This window comes from Watersipora subatra, chromosome 5 (assembly GCF_963576615.1).
Source record: "Watersipora subatra chromosome 5, tzWatSuba1.1, whole genome shotgun sequence".
Taxonomy (NCBI): Eukaryota; Metazoa; Bryozoa; class Gymnolaemata; order Cheilostomatida; family Watersiporidae; genus Watersipora; species Watersipora subatra.
Window position 1 is genome coordinate 46,643,966 of NC_088712.1, and position 23,990 is coordinate 46,667,955.

The 23,990-nt window shown below is 33.7% G+C and overlaps 1 protein-coding gene across 1 annotated transcript in view; it reads left to right on the forward strand.

The window, feature by feature from the left end:
• The first annotated feature begins 7,182 nt into the window (after nucleotides 1–7,182).
• The window catches only part of LOC137396152 (ras-related protein Rab-27A-like), a 51,942-nt gene continuing 35,134 nt past the window's right edge, over nucleotides 7,183–23,990 (forward strand). The window contains exons 1-2 of the mRNA XM_068082305.1: nucleotides 7,183–7,363; nucleotides 13,728–13,873. Of these exons, the coding sequence (XP_067938406.1) occupies nucleotides 13,729–13,873 (145 nt within the window). The 5' untranslated portion in view covers nucleotides 7,183–7,363; nucleotide 13,728. The remainder of the gene's footprint in view (nucleotides 7,364–13,727; nucleotides 13,874–23,990) is intronic.

Below are 23,990 nucleotides of genomic sequence, written 5' to 3' on the forward strand. Positions count from 1 at the left end.
TCTAATCATCTAGTCATAATCTGATCATGTGACCCATAATTCCTGCCAAATGGCGTGAACAATTTTTGCAGGGTTTTTCGACTATCTTAGGTGACCAACAGGCTTGTCATGTAAATCAGAGGATGATATGCGCTTCTTTGAGCTAAGGTTAAGAACTTAAACAAATTTTTAGGCTAGGTTTTGAGATATCAGTGCTCAAAGTGACGGCATCACAATGATAATAAAATAGACGTGTAAGGACAAAAGACTTGTGAAAATATTTCAAGGAATGAGGTTGTGTGAAAGCGTAAACAGAAGCACATCGTGTTCATCTGCATCCCATTTGAGCCGTTTTCGAGGATTCCAACCTACGGTGTTTTTGTGTTGGCTGCGATTAACTGTTTGTTTTTGAGCTTTTAAGAGCTTTTAATCACATTTCGACATATTTTGCACCTACTGCACAGCAGAATAAGACATGATAAACCTTTTGATACCAAATAACTGTAATGTGAATTTTGTTGCAAGTCAACCTTTAAACGAAGAGAAATATAGCAAAGAAAAATATCTCTACTTTCTGATAGTCTTTTAAAATTTGATGTGAGTTACCCTTTAAGACTTCATAGCAAATCGAATCAAACTTTTCAGGACATCCAGAGAAGGTACCGTAAAACCTCTATTTGAATGCCACCTTTATTTGAAGGCCACCTCTATTTGAGCACCACTATAGGAGAATGGTTGGAAAATAGAGCACCACTCTTTAATTGAACGCCACCTCTATTTGAGCGTCATTTTGACATTTTTTGATCTTTACAAACACATCAGTGATCAGCAAAAATTTTTTCACAAAATGGTACTAATAATGACTCAGTTACATCATTAACAATTATTCTTTCGTTGTTATTGCTTGTATTGAAGCCCATTTTTTAACTCCAATGCTTCAAGGTTTTTCGTTAAAACTTTGACAGCAGCACTATATAAATAATTAATACCTGTATCAGGCTAATAGTAGTTCTTTGTTTAATTCGGTCTTGATACTTCAACGCATGTGAAAAATCGTCTAACATTTACAATGGAATCTGTACTACTAGTTTGAGGCTACGACTTCTGCTTAGCGTGCATGTGTAAGATTAAATGCAGTTTCTCTTTATCTGCACGACGGGTGTATTCTAAATAGCTGCGGGGAAAAGTTTTGCACGGCTAAAAAGTTGTTTGGATGCTAGTATTGACTAGTTCATCAACGCAGAAGAAAAGTTGAGGTCAAAAGACACTGGAAGGTATTAAACAGCTAGAAGAAGTTGAAATGGGTCCAAAAGAAGGCAACAATCAGAACGGAACTGGCCAAGCAAACGATGCAGATATTTTAGTTTCAAAAGTGTTAATTTTTGTTTATGCATGTATTATAAATATGGTTTGTTTATGTTATTTGTTCATGAATATATATTTGTAGCATTTGATAAGATTATCTATATATACATGTATATATTTCTCACAGTTGGTCGTATGTCGTCTGTAGGTCCGTTCAGCTATTAATAGCGCACACTGATTATTTTGCTGATGCGACCATGCGTTCCGATGCCCCTGTTAAGAAATATTTTTTGTAAGGTTAATTACTATATCTGGGGTCAAGGCCAATTTTTCTTGTGCGAACACTTATATTGTCTCCGTATCGTCGTATTCAAAGATTTGATGGATAGCTTCTGGTGGAACAGTACCCTTTTTTATACACACACTTCTATGCAAGAATTGTTATTATTAATTCTACATATGTGAGATTTTTATTTGGTTTTCTCAGTCTGTATTAATTGTATCATTACCGAATCATTTTTTATTGTAATCGTAGCAAAGCTGACTTAATATAGCTATTATTTTCAGTAATACGTTTACATACATTCACATTTACATCTCAACCTTTGTAAAGTCATTTTGTTTTTTTTTAAATTTAAATTTTGACCTGCACGAAACGTTTTCCTCATGGTATGAAGTTCGAAAGTTAGCATGCCAAATTTTGTTATATGTTACCATTAATACAAATCAATTTTCTGACCAAATAATGTTTTATTGCCTGGGTAACGCCAGGTCGCACAGCTAGGTATTACATAACTTATAAATTTGCAGATTTATAGCATATTATTTGATAGCATCATAGTGGTTATATATACATGTAGCTTACTATGGATCGACGTTCTCAATTTCCCATCTATCGCACAAGAAAAGCCAGTTTTGGCTGCAAACTGTAGCAATCATATCAATGAATGCAATGAGCTTTTATGCAACATTGTTAAAGGTTGACTTGCAATAAAATTCACATTACAGTTATTTGGTATCAAAAGATTCACCATGTCTTACTCTGTTGTGTTGTAGGTGCCAAATATGTGGAAATGTGATTACAAGCACTTGAAAGCTCAAAAACCAAAAGCCGTCGTAGATTGGAATCTCTTTATTTCGATGACGTAACCATGAAATTTGATTATTGTCTTGTCACGTGAAGTGAAAGACCAATAAAAGGCTCAATATAAAACTTCTCATAGCACTAGTTTATGGCAAACACTTCGGGTTTTACCGAAGACCCCGTATCAAATATAGATGCTCGCTACTTTACAGTTTTGTTCTGATTTGGTCTAATCATGTGACCCAATACTTCGCAAATAATTTCTGCAGCACTTTTCGATTATCACAAGTGACCAACAGGCTCGTCATGATTATCAGACAATGATATGTACTCCTTCAAGCTAAGGCTAAAAAATTAAACGAATTTTTATGGTAAGTTATAAGATATCACTGCTAAAGGTGACAGCATTACGATGACGATGAAATAGATGCGTAAGAACGATAGACATAGTTTTATTGAATGCGTGAAGTATATTTGTGAAAATATTTCGACGAATAAGGTTGCGTGAAAGTTTAAACAGAAACCATCTCTCACAACTACATCACATTTGAGCCGTTTTGGAAAGAGAATCCAAACTATGGCGGTCTCGTGTGGCTGCGCTTTTCTGTTCGTTTTTGAGCTTTTAAGAGCTTGTAATCACCTTTCCACATATTTTGCACCTACAACACAACAGAGTAAGACATGGTGAATCTTTTCATATTAAATAACGGTAATGTGAATTTTGTTGCAGTTCAACCTTTAAATATAATTTTAAAATAGAAATATGCCTTCAAATTTAGAATGAAATAAAAAATTGAAATCTCCAATAAACTGCAAAGCAGGGCAAAGGGTATAATATCGTCACAGGTCAATTTCGAGCAATAGGTATCAACTGGTAGAGATATTTTTCTATTTCTTAATGCGTATTTATTAAAAAAACATTGAGAAGTTGGAGGAAAGTTATCAAATTTTTTTTATCCAAAAGAGTTAATGTCGCCCTGTCCGAAGAAAAGTGTAAAATATAGGCGACATATGCTTCGCCTGTGAAAGGGTAAAATGAATCTTCCCAAAATTCTGACGAGCTATTTGGAAAATACGATGCCACCCTTTATTTGAACATCACCTCTAATAAAGAATAAATTAAAAATTTTAAAAGGTTAAAAATAGAGCGCCATGGTGTTCAAATTCAATCTTTACGGTATCTGGGCATGATTTTTGTGCTGTAACTGACATGCAATGCGTACATTCAACCAGAAAACTCCTTGCCAAGCGCATTGCCTGTCTTTAATTGAATAATGAAGTCATGCGGTTGTTCGTTTGATGATGTGTAATTACTGAATCCAGTCATAGCTTCCTAAATTCATAGCCAGTCAATCAAATACAAAAGCGCTGCCAATTGGTAAATGCTGATATTAGGATCACTACAGCTATAGCTATCTCCCTAATTGCTTAACGTGACCTAAATTTTTACTTCTCTGTCTCCACTCCTACAGTCGCATAAAATGCATATAAACATATATATTTATATGTACATGTGTATACATATGCGTATGTACTCGTGCACATATATACGTACAAATGGATATGTGTATTTGCACATATGTATTTTTGCATACATACATATGCCTATGTAATCATGTACACAGGCATATATGTGTATGTACATAGGTGCATATATACATATTTACATGTACATGCATATGTACATACACACATGTGCATATATATGTAGAAATGCGTCTATGATTCATAGACAACTGTTCTGAATAATTCGGTTTTTAACTTAAAAAATTGCTACAAAAGTAAAATGCAGTATATAATACTAGAGTTGTCATCACATTTCAAAGACAACTTCTAATCCTATGTTTAAAAACTAGTGTCAACCATTTACAGATTAGAATAAAACAACACACATTGAAGCTACAAATCTAGCCCATCCTACAACAAAGCCAACACATTTGTTGTCGACAAACATTTACAATTTAAGTTGTTGAGCACGTTGCCTGCAGATATTAGGTTATCCTCAGCCTATGTATGACTAAGATTTTCATTTTTTTTGTAAGATGCATGCAACTTTGTTAAACTATATAATTTAAAAATAATGTTATTAACATATATGCACATATGTATGTAAATGAGTATATGTATATATGCACATACGTATGTACACACATATATGCACATATGTGCCTATGCACAGGAATACATAGGCACATATGCACGTATGCCAACATACATATGTGCAAATGCACATATCCATATGCAATATCTAATTGCATATGGCTGCAACTTCCATAACGATTAAAATGGATGAAATAATATATTATGAATGTATATCATACATAATATATTACATATTGCATATGGATATGGATATATGCATTTGCACATATGTATGTTTGCATACGTTCATATGCCTATGTACTCCTGTGCATAGGCACATATGTGCATATATGTGTGTACATATGTGCATATATGTGTGTACATATGTGCATATATGAGAAAATGCTTTTATCATACCTTCTAGTTGCTGGTGTTTAGAGAATTTCTCGTGTTGTAATTTTTAAAAATCTACAAGTTTCACTGATTTGTCAGTACAGGTATCTCAGTGAGAGCTCTGTTATACTGCCTATTTATTATAAAAGGTCGCAGAGCATCCTGTTTTGTGGTCAGCAGATAGACTGACCTATCATCTTTCGCAATAGTCATACATAGGTCATAGATCATAGGTCATACAGTGAAAACTTAAATACTGATGACTTATAAAAATATTTTGCACTACGAATTTTGCATTGCTAGACTTTAATCGCCATAGCTGAACAGATATATAGACAAACTTTGATATTTATACTTGATGTGTTTATTGATAGTAAGAAAATTGATGCGTGAAGGAATAAAATAATTTTAATATAGTTCAGCTTAACACAAAGTTAATGATGACCTGGAAAAAGTAAAATGTTTCCACTCACCGCAAATCATAAATTATGAAATCTGAAACTTACTAATTAGCTTAAACATTTATGTTAAACAATGAGAATCTGTTACAAAAGTTTTAGTATGAAGAGTTATATTTTAAAATGATGAGCAATATTGCAAAAGTAAAGTACATGAGATTTATTCTTTTAATTTTCAAGTAATTATACAAATTACCAAGTTTTATTTGTAGAGATTCAATGGCAGCTAGCTAATCTAACTACTTTTTGGTAGTTTTACTGTGTATAGAAAACTAAATACTGACCAATGATCAGTCTGTGGGTTTCTTGAGCATTTAGTCACATGCTAACACAAGTGGAGCAAAAAGGTAGACTGCAGAGAAGTATTTTGCTGCACTACTTGAGTTTCAGTAGCACATTTGATCAAAATGTATTTCATTGGCAGCTGATAATTGGCAGCTGACAACTGTTGACAGGCCGGGCTTTTGCTTTTTTAGATTTCTGCTCACAAATCAGACTCACAAACTCTGAACATTGAAAAGCCAATCATAAAGTTTTACCTTATTCTCCGTCTCGACCAGGAATTCCATCTCTACCTGGCAGTCACAAGACTGCCAGGTAGAGATAACTTGTGACTTAAATAACAATTAAAATGAAAATATAATATATAATGTATGTGTAACATTTTATTGGCATTAGTAATCATGACCAAAATGATGTTTTTCGTCACATGACTAAACAAAAATGAGAAGACACAAATCAAGAATTATTTAGTGAGATGAACAAATGTTTTAAATGTTAATAATCTAATGGTGTTATGGAGGAGTCGTTTAGTAAGTTGAAGGTTGTATTAATTGAAAGTTCATAAACTGAAACATATGATGATGGCTGTGGTATGTTGGTGTCACAGAATAGAAAACAATGTTTGTCATATATGTAAAAGGATAAGTACAAATATTCTGGGTATAGTGTATGCAGGATTTTGAAACCAGTAACACAAAAACAGAAATGAGCAAGTTTGGGATAAGGTAACCTGTTCAAAGATTTTGTGATGTGATTGGTGATAGGATTTTTTTACCTAACATAAAAAAGAAGATGGCATAATGGTTCACCATCTTCAAATATTTTATCTTTAGCGATTCACTAGCTGATGCAGTTAACATCCAACTTACAAAAAGTTTTAGTAGATTTTATCAGAAATTATCAGCATTTTTATCATTTGCTATCGTTTTGATGTTTTGGACAAAACTTGAGTGTGATTAAAATCCCTGGATCAAGCAAAAACATGACTATGATGTCTTTAGTTGCAAAGAGACCAACAGAATAGAAAAGCTGCCGCTTAAACGCAATAGCCGATATTAATTATAGCAGCTAATGATGCCATTTTGCACACATTTTTTCTTCAGAGCATTTTAACCGCTATCAAGTTTTGTGATTTTAACTTTGAAACATTCAGGCAGTCAGACCACCTCCAACATAAAAAAAATCACAAATGATAAAAAAGTTTCAATATTTTCTAATAAAATCTTGTAAGATTTTATGCGAGTTCATCTTTGATATCAAATAGTTTATCCTGTTTTATTTTCTAAATGCCTCCAGCCATGACAGCCAATACGAGACAGAATGCGAGACAGACAACATCAAACATAACGTCAAACATAACGTCAAACACTGCCATTTATAGCAAGCTGCCATCAACATATAGTTGTAACCAGCATCATTCATACTCGCCTGCCCGCTTGTAACACAGGACAGTTGACATTTAACATTGGATGCCATAACCTTTCACACACATAATAGAACATTAACTCAATATGCGGGCTGGTGGTATACTTTGTGGCCTGTATACTTTTCAGTGCCGGCCTTGTAACAACGTCTCTCATCAATCGAGCCTTTTGTTGGTCAACTAGCGGAAGGTATAGAGTTAATTTCTCTTCCTTTAAATCACTTGTCAGCTTTATGGTTTGAGGATATTGACTTCAGTTCCCCTGGTAATTGTGGAACACGATTACAAATACTTACGAGCTATATCAGTGACTTTGTACTCATTAGATTGTGAAGTGAGCGGCTACTAGTGTATCAGGTATGTAGAGCTATTCAGTGTTTGGTTTAGACTAGCTTAATAAACTAAATAAGACTACTTTAAAAAGATTCCAGAATTATATGGAATTTTTCATTTCACAGTAGGACAAATTTGTCATGACGTGTTAAGAAATATTTTTCGTAAGGTTTAATTACTATATTTGGAGTCAAGGCTAATTCTTCTTACGCGAACAATTTTATCATCTCCGTGGGAAAGCCTCAACATAGACAGTACGATATCTCATTTTTACATTTGTACCAATATCAAGAGGTACGAGTATCGTCGTATTCAAAGTTTTGATGGATAGCTTCTGGTGAAACAGTAAGCTTTTTATACACATACCTCTATGCACGAATTGTTATTATTAATCCAACATATTCAGTATTTTTATTATGTTTTCTCAGTTTGTATTAATTGTATCATTATAGAATCATCTTCTATTGTAATCCTAGCAAAGCCGACTAAATTTAGCTATCACTTGCTAATTATTTTGCATTTACATCTAGACTTTTTTTAGAGTCGTTCTATTTTTTTTAATTTATTTGACCTGCATGAAACATTTTTTTTCATGATACCAAGTTTAAAAGTTGTTTGTAAACCTTTACAGTTGTTTTTATTTTCTCTCAATTTATTTCAACTACACAAAACACTTTTTTCATGATATGTAGTTTGAAGGTTAAAATGGCAAATGTTGTAATATATTAAATACAAATAAATTTTCTGTCCAAAGAGTTTTTCATTACTTGGGCAACACTGGGTAGCACAACTAGTAACCTATAATTACATGTATGAACAAGTCTCAGACTTTGTCGTTGACCTGTCCAGCTATAGTGATTATAATCTAGCAATGAAATCTATATCTACAAGACTTGAACTCCAAACCTCTCGTTCACAAGGCAAGAAGCCAACCCATTAGGCTACACAACATGCAATGGATTTATTGTACGATATGACTAACTATATGGGCTAAAATATGCATAGCTACTCTGGGTTACACACATCGTCATTAAAGCTTGCTCTTGCGGCTCTTGTTAAGAAATTTAGCAATAGGTATACTAGCTTACTCAAATTAGCCAATGGCAACTACATTGACTGCCACTGTTTATAAGCTGTTTTTTAATTCTCACGTAACACCAGACATTCATCTAGTCTTTACTATAATACGAGCTGTCTGTCTGTCTGTCCGGAGCGAAGTTTAGATATTGGAAAAAAAACTTGTATCACCCAGGGTTGGAACTCTCATATTCGGCTTAGCAGCCTGGCACACTACCAACTAAACAAATCAACCAACTTCTTGCAGTTTGGAATAATTGTGTACATACTTATTACACATGACGATCTCTCACGGCTCGTCAATCAGTCAATGTACTAGTATAGAAAGCTTTCAAATATGATTAGCAAATAAGGACAGTGACTGCCTTTACTAAAGGCTTTCAACAGCAGCTGATCAACAGACCCTGAAGCAATGAAAGCCAAACAGGAAATGAAAGTAATTTGCTTAAAGTGCTTTATTGCGAGGTTTGAATACTTCTGTTTCCTTAGTGCAGTTATATGATGAAAGAGATCATGGTTGTAGCATTATATATGATTGCAGCGCTATCGGGCAAATTATATAACCATTAACGGTATATACAACTCCATCTTTATACCATTGTAAACAGTAGCATGTGTTACCTGATAGTGAAAAAATATATACTGTTTGTTCCAATTTTTTTGATAAAAAATTATAAAAGATTTTTATGTATCCGCTTCTTTTACTTCATATAAACTAATCACCGTGGCTACGAACAACACATCATCAGAAAATCTCCCTTGTAGCATTCTACAATCTTTTTTTTTGGCATAACCTGTGCTTCAGACTTCATACAGGAAGACTTTATAAAGCTTTCAGTTTCTGTTTCACATCTTACGGTGCATTTGGGAAATAAAATTATTCCCTTTTTAATTAAAGCCAACGTTCCCATATTTTCTCTATTCTTAGATGATAACTTCTGATGTCTCAGTAGTCAATGTTTAAAGAGTAAAGTCCTAGAAAACTATTTAGTTCTTGAAAAAAACTACTTAGTATAGAAAATATTTACTAGAATAAGAGTCTGTCCATCTGAAGCAATGCCTAGAGGTTAGCAAAAGATATTGCATCATGCGAGAATCAAACTCAGACATTCAGGTTACTTGGTGGACACTCTACCATCTGCTCTACTCAACCACCTTGGTGCCTTTGGGAATAATTGTACACATAATTATTACACCTGATGATCTAGCAGGCACATTAGATTGTAGGGGTGCTAATTGCAATACAAACTAACATGCTCTTCGCATGCTTACACCAGCTAGTTGAGCCATGAGTTCTGTTTACGTTAAGAATTGACCAATAGAATTCAACATGAAACAACTAACGGCAATAAAGCGTAGGCCTACTACTGAACATATCCATATTCAGTTACAAACTAATTACTAGTAGGATGGAGTAAGGGTTTAACAATAACCTGGATAACTAAAAGATGTGTGAATGATAAAAAATAATCACACCCTGCTATTGGGTTGTTGTCTGCAAATGATGCCAACTCAGTTCAAGCGAATCACTGATGATTATAGCAAACACAGTCAGTTTATACATTATCTTTACGCCTTGGGCAGTAGGAGATTGAGAAACCTCTCACAAAGTCACTTGCTTGCGACTGTCATCAAAGCTAAATGGACATTAGAATCTTGCACAAAGTACATGCTGTTTCTATGAAAAGCTATGTTTACATGCATGTTTATTGGGTATCTCGACAGGTGTTTTTTCTTACAAGATCACCTGCTTCCAACTGTCGTTAAAGCCGAGGTCACACTTAGATCTGGCAAAATACATGCTATTTTCATGAAAAGCTATGTTCACATGCATGGCAAGGAAATTACTTTTACAGCTAACCTAGATTCAACAAGTTTAGCACAAAGTTTTGGTGACTTTAATCTTGGAATACCCTGGCTGTCAGATTACCTCAAACATCAAAAAAACAATTGCAAATGATAATTGCAGATAAATTCTGATAAAATCTATTAAAATTTTGTGTAAACTCACTTTAAACCTGCTTTAGTTAAGAAATTGAGCGGTTATACTTCAATGTAACACTATTAACAATAAATGATATGATTAGAATCACATGAGTAACAAGATTATCAGATAAAAGGTTTCTCCAGCAGCGCGGTCATTGGTATTTAGGACTGGCCAATCATAATAGGTGTAGCTAATGTTGGTTAATAAGTTCATGACCTTTCTCTTTGATTTAAATCTAAGAGTTCTGCGAGTGAAATACTTTTCTCTTTGCTTCATCGGCACACCTGTTGGCAGGTTTCGATGAAATGGTCAGGTGTGGGACACTAACCACAATCCAGCATCTCATATCGGGTTGGACTGTAAGGGTACTAGTATATATAATATAGTATATATACTAGTATACTATAATATATACTATAGTATATATATTTATACTATATATAATATTAATACAATATAATGCGTCGTTTTCTTTCCCAAGTGTGGCAAGAGAGAAAACGATATTTTTAAGGCTAAGTATGGTACTCTCATAATTGAAATCGAATTTGGTAACTTGCACCTATTTGATGCTTTACGTTGTATGAAATTTCTTCTATAATATGAAACAAAATCTTTACATAAATTCTTTACTTTAAGTGAAATTTGCAATAAAGAAGTTTTTTGTTATAAGATTGTCTGTTGTACAACAGAAAATAGAACTGTGTACCTATAATGTACGCAAACTCCTGTTCTGTATATTTACCCTGCTTTGTATCAGTGGCCCTAAAGGTTCAACTGTAGCTGCAGCTTCAAAACAAATCAACATAATGCAACTTAAGGCTGTTATGTCAGCACTTCCCTATTCATTGCTGGACCCCCTATGACTGCTTAAGACAATCTCTCACCCCTCGTTTTTATGACTAATGAGGACTATCCTTGTTTTTAATGGAACAAAAAAGGCTCAAAACCTAGTGAAAAACAGACATATTTGGAATATATAAAAACAATATGTTACTGGAATAGCATTGTAAAAAGATTCTAATGTTTTCACACAGCAGCAACATATAGAAAACAACTCATTTTATGATCTTTGACCTTTCCAGCTTCTTTTCTGCTATTATGTGATCAAAACACGTTTCAGTGTAAGTGAGATGCGGGGATCATTTTCAGTTTTGATATATAAAAAATATAAAAATCTGGATTCACATAGACAAGTTGTTGCGATGACAAATACACTTCTTTCATCTTCACAATTGATTCTTGCACCCCTGCGAACAACATCTCGCACCCCTTGCCAACAACATCTCATACCCTCAATAGGGAAGCCCAGCTCTATGTAGATGCTGTTCTAAGGCAACAAGAGATCAAACAAGGCTTTTTCATATTGACTAAATAATAAAAAACTTTCAATTCAAATAGTTACACAAAGGACACAGTTATATTTAAGCCTAATTTTATAAAAAAACCTGTCCATATTCTACTATGATAGGCTTATAATTTTAGCTAATGACGAGCCCTGTAACAGATGTTAAAATAAAATGGATCATTGTTTTGCATCATCCTTATGTTTCTCTTATGGAACATTTAAGTAGGACTTATGAAGCTTGTCCTCATTTGGCATCATCAGCAGGTGAATGAATGGGCAACAGCTGAATAATATTGATTGCTAATGATCTATAAAGCTTACTTATCACTCAGTCTGTAAATTCAATTGTCATTCAATCTGTACAAGTCAGCCAAGTAACAAGCTCTGAGATAGAAACCATAGATGTGGCTGCAACCTGTAAGTAATTACTGCTACAGTTAACTCCTTAATGGTAGAGCTGCAAATGGTAAGTAACCGTTACAGTTAACTCCTTAATGGTATAGCTGCTAACGGTAAGTAACTAGTACAGCTAAATCCTTAAAGGTAGAGCTGCAAATGGTAAGTAATTACTACAGCTAACTCCTTAAAGATAGAGCCGCACATGGTAAGTAACTGTTACAGTTAACTTCTTAAAGGTAGAGCTGCACATGATAAATAACTGCTACTGCTAATCTCTTAAATACGTAGTTGCAAACAATAATAATAAACATGAAAGGTAAAAAAGTTGCTGCAGTCACTGCAGGTAACAGCTACTGCAGTTAATCAATTTACAATAGTAATGTGAATGGTAAGTAGATGATACAGGTAACTCCTTAAATTATTTGCTGCAAATATTAATAATTGCTTCAGCATACTCATTAAACATGGAGCTGGAAATAGTAATTGCTGCTGTCAACTAGAATTACTATTACATGGTTGATGCTGTAATTGCTACAGTTGACTACTTAAAACGAAGTAACCAACAGTAGGTAGTTTCTACAGCTAACTCCTTAAAGTTGTTCTAGCAAATGGAAAGGGATCGATGCAATGAACTCCTAAAATATAGAGTAGCGAATAGTCCTTAATTGCTGCAGTCAAGGAACTACATACAATTACATCGGTAGTTGATATTGGCAACTGATACTGTAGTTGCTACAATTAACTCCCTGAAGATGTAGCTGCAAACAACTAACAACAGTTAGATTTATTTTCTTAACGATGTCGCAGCAAATGACGAATAATATTCACAGCAGACCTTTTTAAGGAAGACTCAAAATCTAACAGCTGCTTAAAAAATTTTTTTTAAACCTATAAATATGCCTTCAGACAGACGGATGGGCTGACGCTTATTAGAGTAAATTTATACTAACTGAATGCCCGATGTTGCAAGGGTAATAAAAACCACTTATGAACAAACATTACTTACATTACCTCACCTACTACATTAACTTTACACTACATTACCTGCGATTGTTTATAAGCAGTTTTTATTACTCATGCAACAATAGGTATTCAGCCATGAGGTCAGCTGGTAATCGTTACGTGTGACACAACGACGTTAAGTGTACTTTAATGGATGCAGTGAATATCTTCACTATTATTAATTGCTGTGCTCAATTGGCTACCCATGTTTGCTACCTCCATGTTCGAATTGCCCCAGTACCAAGTTCAAATCCAGTACATAGCACGTTTTTTGTTTCTGGAACTTAGCCCTATTACTGAATAGATGAACAATGACAGAAAAACATTGTGGTTTATATACATAGACATATATATATATATATATATATATATATATATATATATATATATATATATATATATATATATATATATATATATATATATATATATATAGAGTTCTGGCTTCAAAGTATTAAGCATTTGAACTGCAAAAAGCCACTTTTGGCAGCTATCCATGTCAAAAAAGGGGCTGAACTGATACACTAAGTAAATGCATAATTGTCTGATGTACTCAACAAGCTGTAACCTGTCTACAGCATGGGTGACAACTCCAGTGTAAAGGTTGCTGAGAATGGAAGCAGCAAAGTGAAGAAGTCTAAGTCCCAAGGCTACACATTTGCATCAGTAGATTCGAACCGACGGTGCGGTCCTGGTCATGAGAGACAACGATACAAATACAATGGTAAGTGGAGAGTAGTTGAATGTATGTACGTACGTACATACGTATGTACAAATGTACAAACGTACATATGTACATACGTTTGTATGTACAAGCGTAAGTACATATGTATGTACGAGCGTACAAATTGATCTTGGCATTGGCAGCAAAGTTATTGGTATTGGCATCAACAAAATGATGTTTTTTCTTACATGCAAAAAAAGAAGAAAAAAGTTGTAAAGATTTGCTAGCTAAAATTTGAGTAAGCTTTTGTCAAATTTTTGCCCAGCTGAAAAATTGAAAAAAACTTTAATGTTTGGCTGAATAAAAATGTTTAAAACTCAGCCAAACTGTATTTTGAAAATTTCTAATTTGCAAATAATTGAACGGTTTTGCAAGAACCATTCGCAGCATATGATTGCAGCACCATATTCTTACACGGAACAATCCAGCATGCCCTAATAACCAATAAAAATGACATTTTTGCACATATTGCCAATTGCCAATGTAGATTGGTTGATGCACTTATTTGTGAAAGAAATTGGAAGTTACAAACATTGGTCTAAAGTTAATGACAAATAATTGGTTATGTACATGCAGCATTAGTCTATGCTGAACCTGATGAAATTTACAACAAAATCAACAAAGAACCAAATCTATTTGAAATGAAACTCTGATCTTTCAATTTGGCTTAAAACTGTACAACTGAAGAACTGATACAGCTATTATTGAAGTGTTTTATAAAAAAACAGCTTCGTGCAGTTATTGAACTCTTGACATGCAGATTGCATGACCAACACTCAACCATTTGTGCTATTATATCAATTCTAAACTATGAGAATAACCCAAACTACGATAATAGCCATGCTCCATGAGATTAAAAAGTTCTTGTGTGAGGGAAAAGTTATAAGGCCAGACTCACTATGGCTTACTTTATTTGCAAAAACAGGCACTCTTCAAGCAGTGCTGTGTTCCAATGACAATTTTAAAATTTTGGTTTTTCGTATGAATGTGCTATATGATCTATATGATTTGAAATTCAAGAACTTGTTTTGGCATGCACTAAGGAAAGTTGTCCTCAATGAATGTGTTCATGTATTTTTGTTGTAAAACAATTTGCGGTGAAAGTGAAAGCAATCCCAAGCATTGCCATAATAATTTATAATTTCAACTTTTGCAAACTCTACTACAGAAAGCGATATACTAACGATGCGGCATACTAATTTGATTGATGCGACTGCTTCTCTCTAACTAAAATTGAAACCCATGGCTGCGTGTACTATATATGCGTGTCCTTAAGCTGTCAATATGTACTGTGCAAAGGTCAGTGGTCGCCATGCAGTTATGAGAATGTGACAACGTTTGAAGCAATGCTAATTTTGCGAAAATGTCACATAGCATTCAATGACACTTGCCAAAACAGGGCGACACTTTTTGCACATTGACATGGTAAATAAATCACTTGTTAACTAAAATGTTAAAAAAAACTCTAGCTAACAGGCTGTGACATTCCTTGACAAATTACCAAAAAGTTCTATATATATAGTTCAATCACGCCTGCCAACTTTGATTTTAGTTTTTTGCAAGTTGATATCACCGACAAATGACTTGGTGGCTGGTGGCTTAAAATGAGCAAAAGATTTCAACGGCATACCAGTAGCAGAAAGTTTATTTTAAGGATATCAACAGTTTCTCTCAAAAACTAACACTTTCACTTCTCATCTTGCATACACAAGCAGAACTCCTGATTCTAGATCGTACTTACAACGTTCTATTGACTGACAGCACCTGAAATAGCACAACCCTTGTTTAATCGTATATATATATATTAAAGCTTCAAACTTGTAGAAAGAGCTGAATAAAACTACTTTTTCTGCAACAAAAATATTCTAATAAAATAAAGTAAAAAGTTTTTTGCAAGCTTTTAAAGAAACGTATTAGAGGTAACTGAAGAAGCCTACTGATTGCGAAGCGCCCAACCTGATAGAGTGTGTAATTTTTATGAATAGAAAAACAAATAGTTTTTGTGTAAAGCTTTTGTTGTAGAGAAGTTTTCTAGTTTTGTCTATTTTGTATTATTTGTTATCAGAGTTAGTCAGCGTATCTTTAGAAACTAAAACTCTGTCAGCACTCATTTTTCCCTCTTTAGTTGGTTAAAAACGCCTCCAGTCATATAGCAATATCTCAAAAATTAATTAGCTAATTGATGTTAAACTTCAGAATTGGAATAATAATGTATAACAGACAAGTTTCCCAAAATTTCGTAATCCTCCATAAACTGAAAGTTCAAAAAATCAAAATGAAACTACGCAGTTGAGTTTACTCGCGCGTAGAATCAGGAAGACCAACTCCTTGAACTATTTTGGACCATGATTTAAAGATTGATTTTAACTGTCACAATTTTCAGTTTTAGATGACAGCTCTTTGCTCTGAATTTATATATATATATATATATATATATATCACTTTACTGGCAATAATTTCATTTTAAATAAAATTTCAAATTTCAAGTTGTTTTTTCAAATTATGCCCTACAACGATAGTAAAAGATAAACAGAAAAAAGGGCAACAGTTATTTATTAAAATTGAATAAATAGCTTGACAATAGCGTTTAAAATGCCTTTCTCTGCTAAGTGAACAAATATTAGGTGGAAGAATGCTAAAGCAGCTGGCAATGATATTTTCAAAATAATTGTTATTAATTGTCTGCAATTTATTCATATCACATAAGTTGAAATGAGTTGAGAATCTGTAGTGTCAAGTAAAAAACGAGGACACAAACCATGAAACATCTTGAAACCTTTAATTGAAATAAAGTAAACATTTAGCATAAGCAGAGTAAGAAGATGCAAAGATTCGGAAAGATTATTCGTTGGAATAATATACTCAGGAATATGAGGTAAATTTGCAAAATCTATAGGCATTTTTTATTGACTGCTTGGCAGCTTATTATGAATATTAAAATAACTCATTGAGTGCCTCAAGTCGCAGAGTGCGGCTCAACTCAACACTTGCATATGGCCAAGAACCACTTAGTATGGCTCTAGTGAGTTTTGTACAAAAATGTTTCTGATTAGTGAATAGTTGGTCAATTATATTATTGTGTGTTGTACTTGAACAAAAGAGGAAACAATCATCTGCTTGCATTGAGCCAATAGAAAACTTGTTCACATTCGAAGCTAAAATGAGTTTAAAAACTTAAATTTTTTGTCGCAATTTATTTTCGTGATGACAAGTATAGATAAGTTTTTGTTTCAGCTATGCAAGTTGGGTGAGAAGAACTAGAGGCTTAAGCTAAATGTAGCTAACTTCCTGTTTTTGCACTGCAAAAGTTTGGTATAAAGAAACTAAGCCGTTAAGCGATATATAATAAAACACTTATTACTAGATGCCAAGCACCTGTCAGCAAGGCTCAGAGAACGCAGGTCTGACAAATGAGAGTGGTTTCACAATTTCGTATCTGGCAAAGAACTCCGCCTATATTTGGCAGACTAGTTCAAAAGTGCATAATTGATTGCTTTCAGACAAGATTGTTCAATATGACTGGGAATATATGATTGATGAAAATTGATGAGTGGACAACGCATAGTACTGGCTAAATTTATATAGCAGCTCACTTACCATTGGTTAACCATAAATAGACATCTGCCTGAGATATTCTTATTTACAAAAACTTAGATAAGCGTGTCTTGTGAGTAGAAACTCAGTATGTGTAAGTTTAGAATGACTTACAAAGTAAATTTTAGCCAGTTTGCCAATTCTGTTTGGAAGATGGATATGAACTTTATTCCCAACTAGTGCACTAGGGCAAGGAGGTCATAGAAAATATAATAAAGGTGATCGCTGTCAATGAAGGAAAGAATAAAATAGTAGATTGCTCATCAGTGTAGTGTGGCAGCGCATATCAAATGTGTCACTCAATCTTGTACAGTGTTACCTGGAGGACTGGTGAGTAGAGATATGACAGCTTAAATGATGTTGTGGAGTGTGTTTAACCTTGAGCACGCATTTTGCACAGATCAACTCTAGATATGTAGCTGTTTGGCTTTGTGATGTTTGCCGTATACAACCATTTAGTATAGGATTATATCCATGAGTATATGATACCGAGGCAGAGGCTTTGATGCTTCTCTAGTTGATTGTTGTGGAACTTAGCTATACCAAGCTGGAGCAGCATAAAACAGTATTGGAATTATTCATCCTTGATATAATCGTACAAGGCTCTTGGCATTTACTTTACGACATTCAAAATATTTTGGAGTGCAAATTATTCCAATATTACTTTATGGAAAACTAGAAAAAACATTGTGATACTGAATAACATTATTGGTTCTCTTTCAACCGAATAATAGTATGATGAACATAAGAGTTTTTGCAAAACGTACATTTTTAGTAGCTAGTTAATGAGTCTGATAAAATGGCTATAAAAACTAGAGCATTCGACCTTTCACCTGCAATAATACGAGGAAGATCTTAGTTTAATCGAAAGCTGGTTGGTGGCTCTGAAATGCAATTGAAAATTTTTTTTCTTTTTACAAATGCTTCTGTTGTGAACTAACTAACCTTGTTACATGGTTAAATATTGTGTTTAACATTAGAATTTAATTTTAAATTTTAAAATTAAAACCTTAAAATTTCTCACAAAACTGACCATTTGTGTAGAAGTACAACAATTAATTCTGATCTGATGTAGGTAATAATCTCATTTTCTAAAACTAACGTTAATGCCGATAGGTAATGGTTTTTGTGGCTTCAGCTAGATTGGAACATTTCTACAGCTTTGGTTAGTATAGCAAGTGATTAATTAATTGTGATTAGGAGTCTGACAGTGTGGAGTGCAGTGAGAGATTGTCTGGTGTGCCAGTAATGACCTGGAAGGAATAACCGTAGGTAAAACTTTTCTGAAATGCTGGAAGATGATTGATTAGTGGGTTCGTTAGACTGCCAAGCAGTTAAGCCAAACTGTTGTTTTTTGGACAAACGGGCTGACGGACATCGCTCTTACTACAGTAAAAATTTATCACAGCAATATGGTGTGCTATGAGAGAAGATAATTAAAGAGAGACACTCCCATCGTATTAACGTCATAACGTCATAACGTCATAACAGCATAACGGCATAACATCATAACTATACGAGCTAATTATTCTGGGTTGCTAGTAAATGTTTTATTGGCACAGTTGGGATAGTGTTGAGCTGCCATGTTTAACGTTTTGAGTTCAAATCCCAATCAATGCAACCTTTTCCCAACCTCCTCCTGTTGCTACTGTGACAGATAGATGACTGTAGTGAAGATTAGAGAGGTGGACATGATTGAAATTAAAGCTAGTAAACTATTTGGCTTGTCACTTGCTTTTGTATAAGTTTTGGCATGAACGGCGTAACATGTATAAAAGATGGATATTAGCCTCATTTACACCAGTGAATGCCCTTGAAAAATGAACTTGCGCAAAATTGTTGTGTAATTTATCAGAAAGTATCGATAGTTTTCTATCACCGGCGATTGTTGTTAATGTTTGAGGTGATCTGACAGCCAGATGTTTCTAGATTTAAATTGATAAAAAGTGATCATGATTAAATGCTCAAAAGAAAAATAATTGCTAAATGACATCACTAGTTGTTATTGTTGCTATAGATGACATCAATATCTGTTATTGTTGCTATAGATGACATCACTATCTGTTATTGTTGCTATAGATGACATCACTATCTGTTATTGTTGCTATAGATGACATCAATATCTGTTATTGTTGCTATAGATGACATCACTAGTTGTTATTGTTGCTATAGATGACATCACTATCTGTTATTGTTGCTATAAATGACATCACTATCTGTTATTGTTGCTATAGATGACATCACTATCTGTTATTGTTGCTATAAATGACATCACTAGTTGTTATTGTTGCTATAGATGACATCACTATCTGTTATTGTTGCTATAGATGACATCACTATCTGTTATTGTTGCTATAGATGACATCACTATCTGTTATTGTTGCTATAGATGACATCACTATCTGTTATTGTTTCTATAAATGACATCACTATCTGTTATTGTTGCTATAGATGACATCACTATCTGTTATTGTTGCTATAGATGACATCACTATCTGTTATTGTTGCTATAGATGACATCACTATCTGTTATTGTTGCTATAGATGACATCACTATCTGTTATTGTTGCTATAGATGACATCACTATCTGTTATTGTTGCTATAGATGACATCACTATCTGTTATTGTTGCTATAGATGACATCACTATCTGTTATTGTTGCTATAGATGACATCACTATCTGTTATTGTTGCTATAGATGACATCACTATTTGTTATTGTTGCTATAGATGACATCACTATCTGTTATTGTTGCTATAGATGACATCACTAGTTGTTATTGTTGCTATAGTTGACATCACTATCTGTTATTGTTGCTATAGATGACATCACTATCTGTTATTGTTGCTATAGATGATATCACTATCTGTTATTGTTGCTATAGATGACATCACTATCTGTTATTGTTGCTATAGATGACATCACTATCTGTTATTGTTGCTATAGATGATATCACTATCTGTTATTGTTGCTATAGATGACATCACTATCTGTTATTGTTGCTATAGATGACATCACTAGTTGTTATTGTTGCTATAGTTGACATCACTATCTGTTATTGTTGCTATAGATGACATCACTATCTGTTATTGTTGCTATAGATGATATCACTATCTGTTATTGTTGCTATAGATGACATCACTATCTGTTATTGTTGCTATAGATGACATCACTATCTGTTATTGTTGCTATAGATGACATCACTAGTTGTTATTGTTGCTATAGATGACATCACTATCTGTTATTGTTGCTATAGATGACATCACTATCTGTTATTGTTGCTATAGATGATATCACTATCTGTTATTGTTGCTATAGATGACATCACTATCTGTTATTGTTGCTATAGATGACATCACTATCTGTTATTGTTGCTATAGATGACATCACTAGTTGTTATTGTTGCTATAGTTGACATCACTATCTGTTATTGTTGCTATAGATGACATCACTATCTGTTATTGTTGCTATAGATGATATCACTATCTGTTATTGTTGCTATAGATGACATCACTATCTGTTATTGTTGCTATAGATGATATCACTATCTGTTATTGTTGCTATAGATGATATCACTATCTGTTACTGTTGCTATAGATGATATCACTATCTATTATTGTTGCTATAGATGACATTGCTAGTTGTTATTGTTGCTATAGAAAGACATCACTATATGTTATTGTTGCTATAGATGATATCATTATCTGTTATTGTTGCTATAGATGACATCACTATCTGTTATTGTTGCTATAGATGACATCACTATCTGTTATTGTTGCTATAGATGACATCACTATCTGTTATTGTTGCTATAGATGATATCACTATCTGTTATTGTTGCTATAGATGACATCACTATCTGTTATTGTTGCTATAGATGATATCACTATCTGTTATTGTTGCTATAGATGATATCACTATCTGTTACTGTTGCTATAGATGATATCACTATCTATTATTGTTGCTATAGATGACATCACTATCTGTTATTGTTGCTATAGATGACATCACTATCTGTTATTGTTGCTATAGATGACATCACTAGTTGTTATTGTTGCTATAGTTGACATCACTATCTGTTATTGTTGCTATAGATGACATCACTATCTGTTATTGTTGCTATAGATGACATCAATATCTGTTATTGTTGCTATAGATGATATCACTATCTGTTATTGTTGCTATAGATGACATCACTATCTGTTATTGTTGCTATAGATGATATCACTATCTGTTATTGTTGCTATAGATGATATCACTATCTGTTACTGTTGCTATAGATGATATCACTATCTATTATTGTTGCTATAGATGACATTGCTAGTTGTTATTGTTGCTATAGAAAGACATCACTATATGTTATTGTTGCTATAGATGATATCACTATCTGTTATTGTTGCTATAGATGACATCACTATCTGTTATTGTTGCTATAGATGATATCAATATCTGTTATTGTTGCTATAGATGATATCACTATCTGTTATTGTTGCTATAGATGACATCACTATCTGTTATTGTTGCTATAGATGATATCACTATCTGTTATTGTTGCTATAGATGACATCACTATCTGTTATTGTTGCTATAGATGATATCACTATCTGTTATTGTTGCTATAGATGATATCACTATCTGTTATTGTTGCTATAGATGATATCAATATCTGTTATTGTTGCTATAGATGATATCACTATCTGTTATTGTTGCTATAGATGATATCACTATCTGTTATTGTTGCTATAGATGATATCAATATCTGTTATTGTTGCTATAGATGATATCACTATCTGTTATTGTTGCTATAGATGATATCAATATCTGTTATTGCTGCTATAGATGACATCACTATCTGTTATTGTTGCTATAGATGACATCACTATCTGTTATTGTTGCTATAGATGACATCACTATCTGTTATTGTTGCTATAGATGACATCACTATCTGTTATAGTTGCTATAAATGACAACACTATCTGTTATTGTTGCTATAGATGACATCACTATCTGCTATTTTTGCTATAAATGACATCACTATCGGTTATTGTTGTTATAGATGACATCACTATCTGTTATTGTTGCTATAGAAAATATCGGCTATTGCATTTAACTTGCAGTGTTACGCGTTTCTATTCTGTCAGTTTGCGATTATACGCGTTGCAATCATGCTTTTGATTGATCCAAGCCTTTTAATCGTGATAATTTTATCAATTTTAATCTTGAAACATCCAGGCAATCAGATCACCTCAAACGTCAAAAACAATTGCAGCTGATAGAAAAAATTGATACTTTTTTGATCAAATCCACAACAATTTTGTGCAAAGTCATCTTTAAATCTACAGTAATTCAAAAATGAGACAAAAAATAAAAAATATTATAGTAAAGTAAATTATGTGTGTTGAAAGAAATTTTGCATAGCAAACCAACTTATGCACATGGCCAGATAACCAACTTATGCACATGGCCAGATAACCAACTTATGCACATGGCCAGATAACCAACTTATGCACATGGCCAGATAACCAACTTATGCACATGGCCAGATAACCAACTTATGCACATGGCCAGATAACCAACTTATGCACATGGCCAGATAACCAACTTATGCACATGGCCAGATAACCAACTTATGCACATGGCCAGATAACCAACTTATGCACATGGCCAGATAACCAACTTATGCACATGGCCAGATAACCAACTTATGCACATGGCCAGATAACCAACTTATGCACATGGCCAGATAACCAACTTATGCACATGGCCAGATAACCAATTTATGCACATGGCCAGATAACCAACTTATGCACATGGCCAGATAACCAACTACTGCTTTTATCATCACTTGGCACTATTAGTTTTACACTTTGACATTTAGAAAGTAGATATTTTTCCAATTTTGAATCTCTTGGCTTGTTATTTTGTGCTTGGTGAATATCATTTAATGGTTGCATGAGTAACTAAGTTGTTGAAAGGATGGATGTTATATATCTTGCCACTTCCAACATAGTAATTTCGTGTGCATAAGCTCTTTTTGCATAACGCTGTTTTATAATGTAAACAGGCGAAGTGTTGTGTCTGGTATAAGGAATAGTGGTATTTTGGGGATGTCCAAATGTAATGGATGGTCAGGCAGATTGGAGATCTGAATATCTTGGACAACAATTATCTAAAATCTTCTTACTCTATCATAGTAGGCACCATTAGTACACTACCAGCAGAATGTCAACACAATTATCTTTCTGGTGAGGACATTGCAAAAAAGTCTGGAATGGGACGTTTTGGCACAGACGTCTTGGCAAATGACCTTTTGGCGTAACGAATTGTGGCACAGAACGTTTTGGCGCAGACAGCTGGCCGCAGGTTACCAGTTCAGAATTTTTAATTCTTAACTATTTGAGTAGAAATAGTAGTGCGGAATGTGTAGATTTTAGGCTACAATGACCTAATGCTATATATGAGTTGCTAATGATGGTATTAGCTTCTAGAAATACTGATAGAGAAGATTATGTTGTATTGAGT